Source organism: Petromyzon marinus, chromosome 6, assembly GCF_048934315.1.
Source record: "Petromyzon marinus isolate PM22_M1 ecotype Great Lakes invasive population chromosome 6, UKy_Petmar_22M1.pri1.0, whole genome shotgun sequence".
NCBI classification, from domain to species: Eukaryota; Metazoa; Chordata; class Hyperoartia; order Petromyzontiformes; family Petromyzontidae; genus Petromyzon; species Petromyzon marinus.
In genome coordinates, this window is record NC_133672.1 from 2,010,080 (window position 1) to 2,022,777 (window position 12,698).

A 12,698-nucleotide genomic window follows, 5' to 3' on the forward strand; every position below is an offset into this window, starting at 1 on the left:
GACAGCGCCGTAACCACGCCACGCCCCGAGCGCTAGCACTGCAGCTAAAGTGTAGTTGTCACGCAGCCAATTGCGCGCTGTCTTTGAACACCACTTATCCCATTTATTCATCTTCCACTGCAGCTCGTTTAGACGACAGGCATTTATTACGGGGACATTTATTCGTCAAATCATCTGTGCTTCTTCTTGACCGGGCCACTGTCCGACACTTTGGAGTAACACACTAATAATGCTTTGGCTGTGTTGCTGATGACTCAAGGCATCTTTCAACTCTATCAGATAACCAGATTCGTCCAAGGTTTACAATTTAAGTACTGTTTTTGTTGCCACTGCTGAAATTCCTCGCAAGTCATCCTCCGTGCGCACGGTCAGCGAGAGCGATCAGACCATCGAGAATCACGTGACCATTCGAACCCAGCCTTTTAAGAAGGGTGGTGTCTGAGAAATCAATGTGCTAGTGACTTCAGATTGAAACGAGGCACAGGAGAAACTGCAGAGGGCTGGGGGCAAGACCCCAAAGTATGTGCCCAGTGCAAAATAAGCCGACTGTGGAAATTGTTCCGATTTGTGGGGGGGCAGGGGTTGAAAGACTGAGGGCATATCCATTCATGAGTATAATTGCTGCCCGAGGATGGAGGGAAGCGCCCGACATGTCGGATCGTGCTCCGCGTCATCGTAAATTGCAAGGCCCTCACGCGGAGCACCTCACCGGCTGCCCAGGTGCCGCCGCCGCCACCGCCATCACCACTATATCCCAATTGGACAAATCCCGTAATGACAGCGGGCCCAGACGACGCCCCCAAAAGCTGCAATTTAACCCCCGCCCCGCGACCGCCGCTTCAGACATTTTAGCAGGGCGCTCACGCCCTTTCGATGCCCTCCGGCCGCAGCGAGCTCGCCGGCGCGTGGCGGCGACACGAGTCGTGGAGAAACAGCGCATGCCAAACGACAGCAGTCACACCGCGGCATGCCAGCATTCTCTTGGGTTACGCATTCGTTTGGCAGTTTTACCGGAGGCGGCAAGGGCACCGGGAGGACTAGAGAGCAGCTCCATCATATAGGCCAGCGCCCGGGCGTCATCGGTGTCCAAGTCGCCCTCCTCTGCAAGGAACAGCACCGGGTTCCTCACGGCAGCCACGCCACTCCGTGACGCCGGCGATCGGCACCATTTACCGCCAACGGAGGAGACCGGATGCCGTCTACCGTCATCCCCCCGCCATGCTTCCGCCTCTAACCAACACCTTTGCCTCCTTCACATGCCGCATGCGCGGACGCGAAGGCTGCTGGCGCCGCGCCGTCACAACAGCTTAATCCGGAGCTCGGAAACTTGGCACGCCGCTGAATGCGCGCGCCAAGCAGAGCTCAAAAATCGCGCGCACACACACGCGCGCGCGGCAACGGGGGGGGCATTCGCGGCGTTGCGCCGGCAGCCAAGCCAGGGGCCTCGGGATTTTAATAAAGCACCGCTCCGAGTGTTGTTACCACGGCACTGCAGGCCACGCTTAAGGCATCATCGCCATCCGCGGGCGAGCGGCCCACTGTCCGGCCCGATACATTCCGCACCACGGAACGTGCACGTTTTGATTTGCGCCACGCGAGCATCTCGCTAGGATTCCGTGCGCCGTGGAGGTGCGGGCGGGCGGGCGTCAGCAGCTGGCTATAAGCGAGCGACGATTTACACGATGGGAATAAAATCAGAAACTAAAAAAAGTCAACCGAGGTACTGGCCAGGGTTCGCTAACGAATCCAATTACAGCACGGCCAAATTTTATGAATCCAAGTGGAAAAACTACATTTCACAGCATTCTTACAAAGTGAACAACGACATTGAGCTAAACAAGGCGGGCAACACGAGCCGGCACAGTGCAGCATCTCCCAGTGTCCACACGCTCCGTTAATTCCCTGCCGAGTGCACGCAGGCGCGAGGCGACACCACGTCGTGACGCAAATGAATACATACGTTTTGTAGGGGCTCGCCAAGTGCTCACAAAGCTATTTTAAATGACATTTTTTTAGGCAGATACTAACAATTAAAATTTAGAAGGTGGCAATGGCCACAGTACATTTTCCACAATTCAGGGCAATAACTTCAGAAATTAACGTTCGCTTGCCGCAGATTTCATCGCTCGTTATTATGTTTTTTTACAAACAAGGAGACGTGGATGACACATGTGGAGGGATTGCTGGCTGGTGGCTCCCAATGGCCAACTTGTTCACAGCCCTGAGCCAAAGGCTGCAATTCCACATTTCTAGTGAGGAGCCAGTTAATCCCTAAGACGCCAAGTTTACTTTCAAGCATCTATAGAACTCAACTTATAAAATATTATTAAACTGATGAGTGACGAGCCGAGTTTACCGTTCACTTGGAACTCAAGCTACTTCGCTCCCACTCGTCAGAGCTGGTCTATGAACCACATGAACAACAGTGTTCCTAATCTCTCCAGATCTCAGAATCCAAACAGGACTGAGTTTGGTTAACTACTTTGATGGGAGACTGCCGGGGAACAGTAGGTGTTGTAGTATGCTGGGGCAACATGGCGGTGGAGGGTTTTGTCTAAATACTCGCATTTCAAACATTAGTAGAAAGGGCATTGTGATCATGATTGGGTTGGAGCAGTGGCAATGCGATAAACGCACTGCACTATGAACCTGGGAACACAAGTTTGATTCCCGGCCACAGCTAACATCAGGGGCAAACAATATCCGAACCGGCCCTGAGTCCTTCCCCTTCAACCCATACGACTAACCAGCGTGAAGTACGGTTTACAACCCCACACACGCTCCTGACACGTCATTGAAGGCCTTCAACCAGTAGTGGGCTTTGCGACGCTCTGTGAAGTCGCTCTGACCGTGCCGACTCTCAAACGACGCGTCTGCGATCCCTCTGTAAGTCCATGTGCACCAACGACCACATCCCTCGCCGCTCAGCCGTGACCGGCGGACGGCGAGAGACGGAGTGCGCCGACTCACCCGAGACGGTCCTGGACCTCGTCATGGACGACGACGACGACGACGACTTGACCCCGATGCGCGCCTCCGCGATCAACTGACGGGCGCGTTCGCGCAACTGCCGCTGCCGCTCCTCGTCCGTCTGGGGGGGTTAGTGGGGGGGGGGGCGACAAGAGAACCCAAAGGTGAGCCCTCGCCCTGCCCTCGCCCGTGGGCCACCGCCAAGGTCACCCCGGCCACCCCGGTGGAGCTAACGTCCATCCATTCGATCAACTGTACGTACACCGGGTGAGCACAAGTAGCGGCCAAATTTAATCTTTTCATGGGATGCCCGGGTCACGTGGCGGGCGACGCCACGGTGCGGCACACCGCGACAACGATGGAAGGGACGCCGACGTTTGAACCTCGCTCCTCTGACAGAAACGGGCGAGGCGGCTCCTGCATAGTGGAGGCCACCGTGGCGACGAATGTAACGCAGGAACAAGAAGTGACCTCTTGGCGGCTTGGAGTGCAGTGTGGGGGTCATTCGCTGAATGCGTTACATCGGTCACAGCAGAAGCGACGGAATGATGCTGTTGCACTTAGATGCTGTACAAAACCAGAAGAAATTTGATCATGTTACATAAGTGTTCATCATCTTTATGTTCCCTGCAGCTATATCCAACACAACGGTCATTACTGTTATAACAATTTAATCAAAATATTTGTGTATGACCATAAGTAACGTTTTCGGAAAGCATATTAGTGGCCACATTTGTGGCTCAAATCGGATAGATTTTTGGTGATGTAACCAGCAGATGTTCCTCACTTAACAAATTAAACTATAGGATTTAAGCCCACGTGCATGCGCATTGCCCCACCTGCTAAAAATGTGGCATCTGTAGGTATGAAATCGCCACAGTGCACCATCACATCAAAGTGGACCCTAATAAAAAAGAGACATCTGGTCTCAATTGGCTCTTTCCTGATCATAAACAAAGTTAATCTATCTACCAACAAACTGCCGACTTGACATTTGCACCACGCAAGCCCCCCCCGCCACCACGCCCCGCGACTGCAGCTCGGAGACACTCGCGGGCTCGCTCGCCCCACGCGCTTCAAACAACTCGCGGACGAAGATCGACGGCTGAAGACGTGAACTTCGGAAGCCAGAGTCGAACCTAGGCGGGCGGCAGAGACTTTAAAGTTGCCGAGTCTCTTAAAAACACAAATCCTTTTCCCCCAGCCTGTTTCCTAATCCACCGGTTCTGACAACAGAAGTTTAGGATCCTGTTGGAGGATGAGGGTTAGGGGTGCGGGTGAGCAGGCAAAAGGGGAGTTCAGTGGAAGAGACTGGGTGAGGATTTAAGGTGGGGTAGGGGGCAGGAGGGCGTTAAAGGAATCGCTGAAGCTCAGACTTCTTCAATGGGCGCAACGCGACATCCCAGGATCCACAACCACCTCTTGTTCTTGTATTCATTATTTTATTGTTAGATATTCTTCTCTCTTGCTTATCTGTTTATAGCTGCCTTGTGTGTGTGTTTGTGTTTCTAGTTCTAGGAATGCATGCAGGGGGTCCCGAGGAGCCCGGCCATGGGAAGAAGCAGGGCCACAAATAACAGCAGGCCCACCAGGGGTCAAAGGTGACTTATCCACCACAAAATAGAAGAGGCTTAGCAGTTGTCAGGACTTTCTTAAAAACACAGCCCCGGCTGCCTAATCCAGGGGCATTATGTGTCGCTTCGGAATTATTTAATGTCATAATATTCCAGGAAAATGCGACGGGCACGCCGCGCCGCACCTGTTAAGATTACCCTTGCCGAGGGGGCAGGGGGGCAATGCCAGAAAGTGGAAGTGGAGAGATAACAAAGCGTGGAAAGGAATAAACTAAACGGAATCACGGCACAGAGACAATGAGCGCCCCGAGTGGCGAGAAGCGCTGTCGCGTCCCCGACGACGACGTTCGACGTCCACCGCAGCAAAGCGAAGCAAAATTACGGGTAATTAAATTTGGATTCAAAAAGCGGCCGAATTCGTGGCCCATTATGCGAGGGTCAAGTATTGCTGGCGGAGCGACATTTCCCACAGAGGAAAGGAGTGCGCGGCGGGGGGGGGGGGGTTGGGGGTGGGTGGGGACGGGGGCACGAGGCCCTGGGCTGGGATTACCCATCTTCCTGGGAGACGGCTCACTAAGCCCCCCCTGCCATGTGAGATTGTCCAGCCCCCTGCACCAGTCGCTAAAAGATTCACCGCACACGCACACGCGACGCACATGCGGGGCGCGTACGTTCGCGGTCGCGTGTATATGCATGGGCGAATACGTACGTACGCGCGTGCCTATGCACGCCAAAGTCTGCGTGCGTGCAGGTGATTATGCACCTGTTATAAAAATTAGCGTTTTATCTCTGAAAAGACATGGGCAATTTTTAAAAAAATATATTTTGCAACTACGCATGTTTTAATATTACAAGAAAGAACAAAAACGATAACCATTTTGAAAATACAATTTTTGCATGGCATGGGGAGGCCGTCATCCAGCAGTGGATTGATAAAAGGGCCGGCACACGTCGAGAGCGACATCGTGGGTTTTACAAAGCTGGCCACCTTTGCACAGGAAGTGCTACTCCATCTGGGAAGAGCTGCCGGGTGGAACATTTGCAGGGGCTCTCAAGCGACGTACCCTGCTTGTTTAGAAGAGGACACTAGGGGCTCTTCCAGCACAGCGAGGGGCACCCCCCCCCCCCGCCTCCCAACTCCACCAGCCACCGCCCCCCTCCCCCCCGCCGACAATCGCTCCACGCACCCTGCAGGATAAACCGCCACGCAATAACGAGCGCCGAGTGATGGCCTCAATTTAAAATGGCTTTGCTGCTGCTGCTACTGCTCCGTTGATCGGCGTGAACCGAAGTAAGTAAAACCTTGGCGGCGAATACTTTCAAGTTCACATTTTTTAAAAGTAATTTCAGTTAAGTCGTCAAAGCATTACGCGACCGTCTCATCTCTCGCCAGTGCTACAAATTGTGCTTAGCGCACGACTTTCCCTCCCTTGCTTCACTGCTCCGCCACAAAAATAACGCTCATTTAGAACGCTCGCAGTCCCCGCCGGTCCTCGCCGCTCTTCATCGCACCCCACGGGCCCTCGCCGCTCCCCCATCGCGCCAACACAACCCCACCCAGCACAGCCACTCGAATCAACATATGATTCACACAATGAGCTAATCCCCTTCCTCCTTCGCGCCTCCCGCTCTCGCACGGTGACGCGGTGGCCCGGCCTCGGCTCCGGCTCCGTGGGACCGCCATCGTGATCACAGGTTTCCTGTGATCACCCATTACGGTAGTCAAGGAGTCACATTTACAAAATGTCTCAATCTTAGATTTTGTTGTTTTCATGTTTCGCTGGCGAGCCGGCTGGCGCTTTGGGCTGGATGGGAAATCATTTAAAATGAGAAATAAATTAAAAGAGTGGAAACTCAAAGTGGAGGCTTGCGGTTGGTGGGTGGGGGTGGTGACTCGGTCACGCACGACGACACAAACTGAGTGCGACACTCCGATTAGGTCCTTCCACCGGCGGCTCGCACTTTCATCTTCTTCACCGCCGCGCGCCCTGCGATTGTTCGTGGGCCCCAACGTGCTGGCAAGGGGGAGTGGGGTGGTGGTGGGGGGGGTAGCAAGACTGCGTCGTTGCTTTTCACATTTTTTTCTTTTGGCGCAGGGCTACGGCGGCCATTGAACAAAAAAAGTTTATGCCATCGGCTCTAACGACCCGGCGAATGAGGAGCCGGAGGTAGAAACGAGAACAGAGAAATACTTCAGTGGCGGGGGGGGGGGGGTTAACTAATTGCTCTCATCGCCGCTCGCTTCAGGATTCTCCGACACGGCCTCGACGCCGCAGGCATGCCTGTTGTCGCTTCGAAAGTGCGAGGTGCGCGCCTACGCGTGCCCCACCGTCAACCGCGCCGGATGTCTGCCGCTGCGGCAGAGCATCTTGAAATGTTTCTAAGTAAATCAACATCGTCTTGCACCGTGTAAAAATAAAAGCTGCGCACACACACACACACACGTGCTGCTGCTGCTTCCGCCACCAAGCGGCCTGATGTAGAGCATTTCATTTCACAAGATGCCAATCCGAGGCTGCGCCTCAAAAACCGACAAAAAATTTACAATAAAAAAAGTTTTGCATTCCGAACCACACACACACACGTACGAGTAAAACAACAACCATGCCAAGTTACACGTGCCAACAAATTATCCAAAACTCATAGCATGATCAAATGTGCAAGGGTTTTAATTTAATTCCAATTTTTGCAATTTTTCAGATTTTATTTTCTTATTTCACATTTTTGTTGTTGTTGTTGCTGCAGGAGGCATCTCGGCCGTCCATCATGGAGCAGCACTTATCAACTCTGTGCATATGGACGTCACGGTCGGCCACCCCGACACGTCACAATCACAGCGCCCGCCCGCCCGCGCGCTCGCCCACTCCCCAATCAAGGCAATCGCAAAATGCTTTCAGGAACAGGTGGCGCGTGGCGAAGCGGCGCGAGACGATAATGGGCTCGATACGGCGAAATGGCCTCTCTGCTGCAGGGGGGATGCACAAACTCAATATGTTGCACACTTGCACACACACACACGCGCCAGTGTGTGTACGTGTGCGTGTACGCGGATGTATGCGCGTGTGGGGAGCAGTGGTGAAGCGATTAGCGCGCCGCGATACAATCCCGGCAGCCCGAGTTCGATTCCTCGCTCACGGCCTCCCCTAGGTCCAGTCAGCCGAAAAGAAGCAAATGGTGAGATGTGTGAACATCGCCACGAGGGAGATAATGTCGGCCGGGCGTGGTGCTGGCCACCTACCGCCTCGTGAGCAGTGCCAGTCTTCATTAGGTGCGACTCACGAATAGCACTCGCCCCAAGCGTCTGTTATGGCTATACGGGGGATCTTTGTCTTTGTGTGTATACATATGTGTGCATGTGCTAATGTAGGTGTGCGAACACTTGTACGTGCAAGAACATGTAGATATACACACACACACACACCTGTGTGTGTAGTTAAGTATTTAATTATGCAGTACACACAGGTTAGTAGGGTCGTGCATGAACCACTCTGCCACTGCTCCTGACACACACACATGAACACACGTACACACGGTCGCACAGCGTGTGTAGTTGGCAAAAGGCCAGAGAGAAAATGAGTTGGGCCACAGGCTGGGCTCTGAGTGATGAGTATCTCTGGAAGTGGCAAAAGTTGGGCCTCCCTTGCCCTTATGACGTGCATGCCTGTACACTGAGCATCGATTATCAAATGAGAAATGCGGATTCCGGAGCGAACGTGCTTATGCTAGTGTCTTTAGAAGTTTCAATGTCCAGGAACAAGAATAGTTCAGGTTAGAAGTCATAAGCACTTGGGTTTCTAGTCATAAGCACATGTCCGAAATCCATCAAGCCAAAAGCTACAGGGAATAAAGTGGCCACCGAGAGGCACTTGAGCCCACGCATGCGTAACAACATTGTTTGGCAAACAATAGAGCCAAAGCAATTAGAAAATAAAAAAACATCAATGCTCTCAAAATATCTCCGTACGACAGCCCGAGCGACAGCAGCCTGCTCCCCAAGGAGTGCTGGAACACATGCGCGCGATAACGCGATGACCCCGCACGTGAGAATCAGTGGCCTACTGAAGACCGCACAACGAGCTCCGTCGCACGGATGCCTTGAGGGCATCACGACAGAGAGTGCGACACGCACGCGGTGTGCTCTTTGAAGGGCGCGAGGGAAGGTAAATGGCGCCACCAGCAGGGAGAGGTGAAATTGTTTTCCGCACGTGGCGCGCGAGTGGAATTCGAGTCGAGTCAGCACCCAACCCGAGGGCTTCTCGACAAAGTCTCGGTCCAACGTCAGCAACACGACTCAGGCCTCCAACCCTAACGGTGCCTCCTGGCAATTTCTTCGACCACCGTGTGCTCAGTTTGTTTGAGAATGATGTCCGTGGAGGAGGCCGGGTGGCTCAAGGGTCAGAGCAATTGAGCCAGAACTGCTGAGATGCCGGATTCAAATGTTGGGTTTCAGCCACCAGTGGCTAAGCCAGGTTCTTAAGTTCGATTAGTTGATGGTATCAGCCCAGTCACCAAAGCCAGGCGGGGATAATCATCATATTAAAATGTGATTTCTCACTTAAGTTGGCTACATTCCACCTCCGACAAGTTTATAAAATGTCAGCTTTGCCACGCGACGGGCATTTCTCCAGCAGCACACGTGGGGAAGTGCTCCCCTGGAGGGCGGATTAAGGGGGGGGGGGGGTCAGTCACTCTTGCTTTTATTCAGAATCGTTACTTATCCTGGAGGAATCCGACAAACTATGAAGGTCACTTTCACAAAAGTTCCATATCGCCCACCACGGGCCCTTCTCAAAACACGCAGGGCGATGATGTGCTGCTCGGCGAGACCTCCGAACGGACAATTTAGAGCGACTGCAATAAAACTGGGAAAGGGGCCGGAACCCACGAATGGCTGTGCACAAGGGAGCTGCGCTCTCACCTCGGAGGGCTGTCGCTTGGCGGGCTGGAGGGCCGAACCCGGCGTGGCGAGCGAGCCGCCCCCCTTGCCCCCTCCCATCTTGAGCGCCGCGTCACGCCGGGCCTGCTCCAGCAGGAGTCGCGCTCGCTCCTTCAGCTCCTCCTGGCGGCTCAGAGCACGCTGCACAACGCCACGTACGTCGTCGTCGTCGTCGTCATCGCCGCGGCCGACGGGGGTCATCACAACAATAAGTGCGACCACGTCCAATACCACCGCCCATCATCACGACCATCACCTACATGATCAAGTGCCACCAGTCACTGCAAAAATGCTTCCCACCATCACCACGAAAACTAATATTATCATAAAGTACACAGCTGCAACAACCATCACCTCCACCATCGTTTTCATCATCATCACATTTGGCACTATAACAACAATTAGCAATCATCGCAATGATGAACGTCACCCACTACCATTAAGGATGAAAAATGCTTTAAAAGGGAAACATCATTGCGTGCACCTCAATACCCTTTAGGCTTAAATTTTGATTTAAAGCTTTCGTGACTGCAGGGATTCATATTCTTGGTTCTTTCGGTAAAGTCACGTAGAAGGGAAACAATAAAATAATACAATTATAAAACAATAAAATTCTCACGACGTTTCGACTGCAACACAAGCAATCACACCTGATGATGATTGCTTGTGTTGCAGTCGAAACGTCGTGAGAATTTTATTGTTTTATAATTGTATTATTTTATTGTTTCCCTTCTACGTGACTTTACCGAAAGAACCAAGAATATGAACCCTTTAGACTGTTGGGGCAAATGCTGTTAGCAAGGCCTTATGAAGGCCGGCACGGTGCTTGAGAGAGTGGTGTGGCCAGCACCACTAAGCCAACCTTCATCTCCCGAGTTATGTTTGAACACTGTGCCGCCAGTGGTACCTAGGGAAGGCCCAGGACTGGTTCAGATGTCACTTGCCACTGATGCCAGCCGTAGCTGGGAATTGAACTCGGGTTAGTGCGCTAACCATGACACCTCAACACCCGCGCACACACACACATACACGCACACACAAGCACAGGCATACATACACACAAGCGGACACACTCGTACTCACCCACGCACACACACACCCACACACGCCCACGCTCGACCAGCCGCACCTTATCGGTGGCGACGCCGCTGGTGCCCACGTCGGCGAGCGTGGCGGACTTGGTGAGCGGCACCGACCTCTGCACGGGGCTGCTCGGAGCCTGGGAGCACACGACATTACCGTCGTCGTGGCACGCACACACGCATGCACGCGGACACGCACGTACAACAGACTGCTGGGGCAAGCGAGCACCTATGAATGCTGGCATGGCACACGAGGGGGTGGTGTGGCCATCGCCACTCCCGGCCGCCTCTGTGTCCCCTGTGCTGATGCTTTCTACACATCGACTAAGGAGAGGTGCAAGATTAGTACAGATATCACTTGCTCCTGTTATTAGCTGTGACCGATGATCAAACCAAGGTCAGCGGGTTTGCAGCACAGTGCACACTATAGCACCGCTCCCCATGTTCATGCATTTGTTCATTCTTTGGAGCACGCGCTCACACTTGGAAAGACAGAGGCAAAGCCTGGGTTAGGGAGCGCCTCATGCAAGCCGCTCGCAAACAGTGACCGGGAGAGCGGCAGCACCTTGTCGGCCTCCTTGTCGGAGCGCTGCGAGAGGCTGCGGTTGAGCTTCGTGGCCGGCGCGCTGCTGTCGCCATCCGAATCGCTGCGGTGCGCCAGGTCCGCGCGCTTCTTCTTCACCAGGTCGGCGTCGCGACTGTGCGCGAAGGCGCTCGCCCGATGCGCGTGCCCCGAGGGCTTACGCGACAGTGCCGACTGGAGGCCCTGGGCATCCGCCTCGCCCGAGGCTCTGTCCGCGGCCGATCCCGGCGCCACCCCCGCGGGTCTCGCCTCCGGCTCGGACTCGCTGCCGCTGCCGCACCCGCCCAAGTCGCTGAAGTCGAAGCGCTCGACCGGGAGGAGCCGTTTCTTGTCCACGCCGAGCGACGGTGGCGCCGCAGCCGCCGAAGGCTCCCTCTGCGCGTCCGCCGTCGCTGCGCCTGGCTCCACCGCGAGTTTCTGCACAGGCACGGCAGCCGAGTCCCCGTCGCTCTTCCGACTTCTGTCGCCGAACCTTGGTCCGGTTCCTCCAACCTCGTCGCCAGGAAGCCTGCCGTTTTGCCGCGGCGAGCCGTCGCCGGGGTCGACGGGCTCACCGCCGATCTCCGGCGCTCTGGCCGGTGGGGCTGAGGAGGCGGTGCCGGAGGCGGCAACGGCGGCGGCGGCGACGGTCCCGTCGACGGGGGTGCCCGCCACGCCGCCTTTCATCTCGGCGTAGAAGCTGCGCTGCGAGATGGCCGCGGCGGCATCGCTCTCGAAGCTGCCCACAGTGTAGGTGCTGCGGCTCGACGTGTCGCCCACGTGGAGCAGGCTCAGCTCCTCGCCCGTGAAGTGGGCGCGGATCTGGTACAGGTACGTCATGACCGTCAGCTTGTCCGGGATGGCGAGCAGCACCATGTCGGACGGCTCGAGGAGACGCGAGATGCCCAGGCCCGCGAAACCGTCGTAGGCCTGCCGGGAAGTTCACACACGGCAGGCACGCGTGGTCATTCACTTGTGGATTTGGTCATTCGTTCTTTCATGCGCTGGCAGCTGCGCTGCCTTTGAGCGGCGTGGCAATAAAAGGCACGTGGGGTTAGGATGATGCTCGACAATCGCACGCACTCACAAGGGCTCTTTAAAGCCGATTCATCCCAAAGAGTAATAATCCTGTCACTCACGCTTGACAGCACGCTCATTTACATATGGCACGATCTTGCAAAGCACGGAATGCCAAAACAAAGCAGACTTTTACAGAGTAATATTATTCATTCTGCAATGTAGCCGGCGCGGTAATTTCCACCATTTCTACCTCTAGCTCAGCAGAGGCGAACACCCCGGCATGCTTGTTTTGCTCAAGGACAGCACGTGAATGACAACGCAGTATTTTAGTTATGTAAAAGCCATTATACCATTTTATGCATACATGTTTAAAAAAAAACATCAATATTCACGTTTAATTATAAAACACGCATAAATCCGAGTCGTTACCTTCTTGTTGTTCTCTTTGATGTTTTGTGGGTTGAGGCCCTTGTAGTCGCTGAACAAAAAGGACAAAGAAACAGCGCCATTTGGAATGGCTTCCATCGACCGCCAAGCATCAGCAAAGGCTGAAC

At 54.3% G+C, this 12,698-nt stretch overlaps 1 protein-coding gene across 8 annotated transcripts in view; it reads right to left on the reverse strand.

Annotated features, from left to right (window-relative positions):
* The window catches only part of EHBP1 (EH domain binding protein 1), a 91,294-nt gene that overhangs the window by 30,800 nt on the left and 47,796 nt on the right, over positions 1-12,698 (reverse strand). For 7 of the 8 annotated variants that reach the window (XM_032948415.2, XM_032948414.2, XM_032948413.2 and 4 more), the window contains 6 exons: positions 12,574-12,622; positions 11,128-12,054; positions 10,610-10,699; positions 9,463-9,621; positions 2,971-3,091; positions 1,012-1,101 (listed from right to left, as the gene is read on the reverse strand). In XM_032948415.2, coding sequence (XP_032804306.1) covers positions 1,012-1,101; positions 2,971-3,091; positions 9,463-9,621; positions 10,610-10,699; positions 11,128-12,054; positions 12,574-12,622 — 1,436 coding nt within the window. The remainder of the gene's footprint in view (positions 1-1,011; positions 1,102-2,970; positions 3,092-9,462; positions 9,622-10,609; positions 10,700-11,127; positions 12,055-12,573; positions 12,623-12,698) is intronic. The other variant, XM_032948416.2, reaches the window with a different exon arrangement.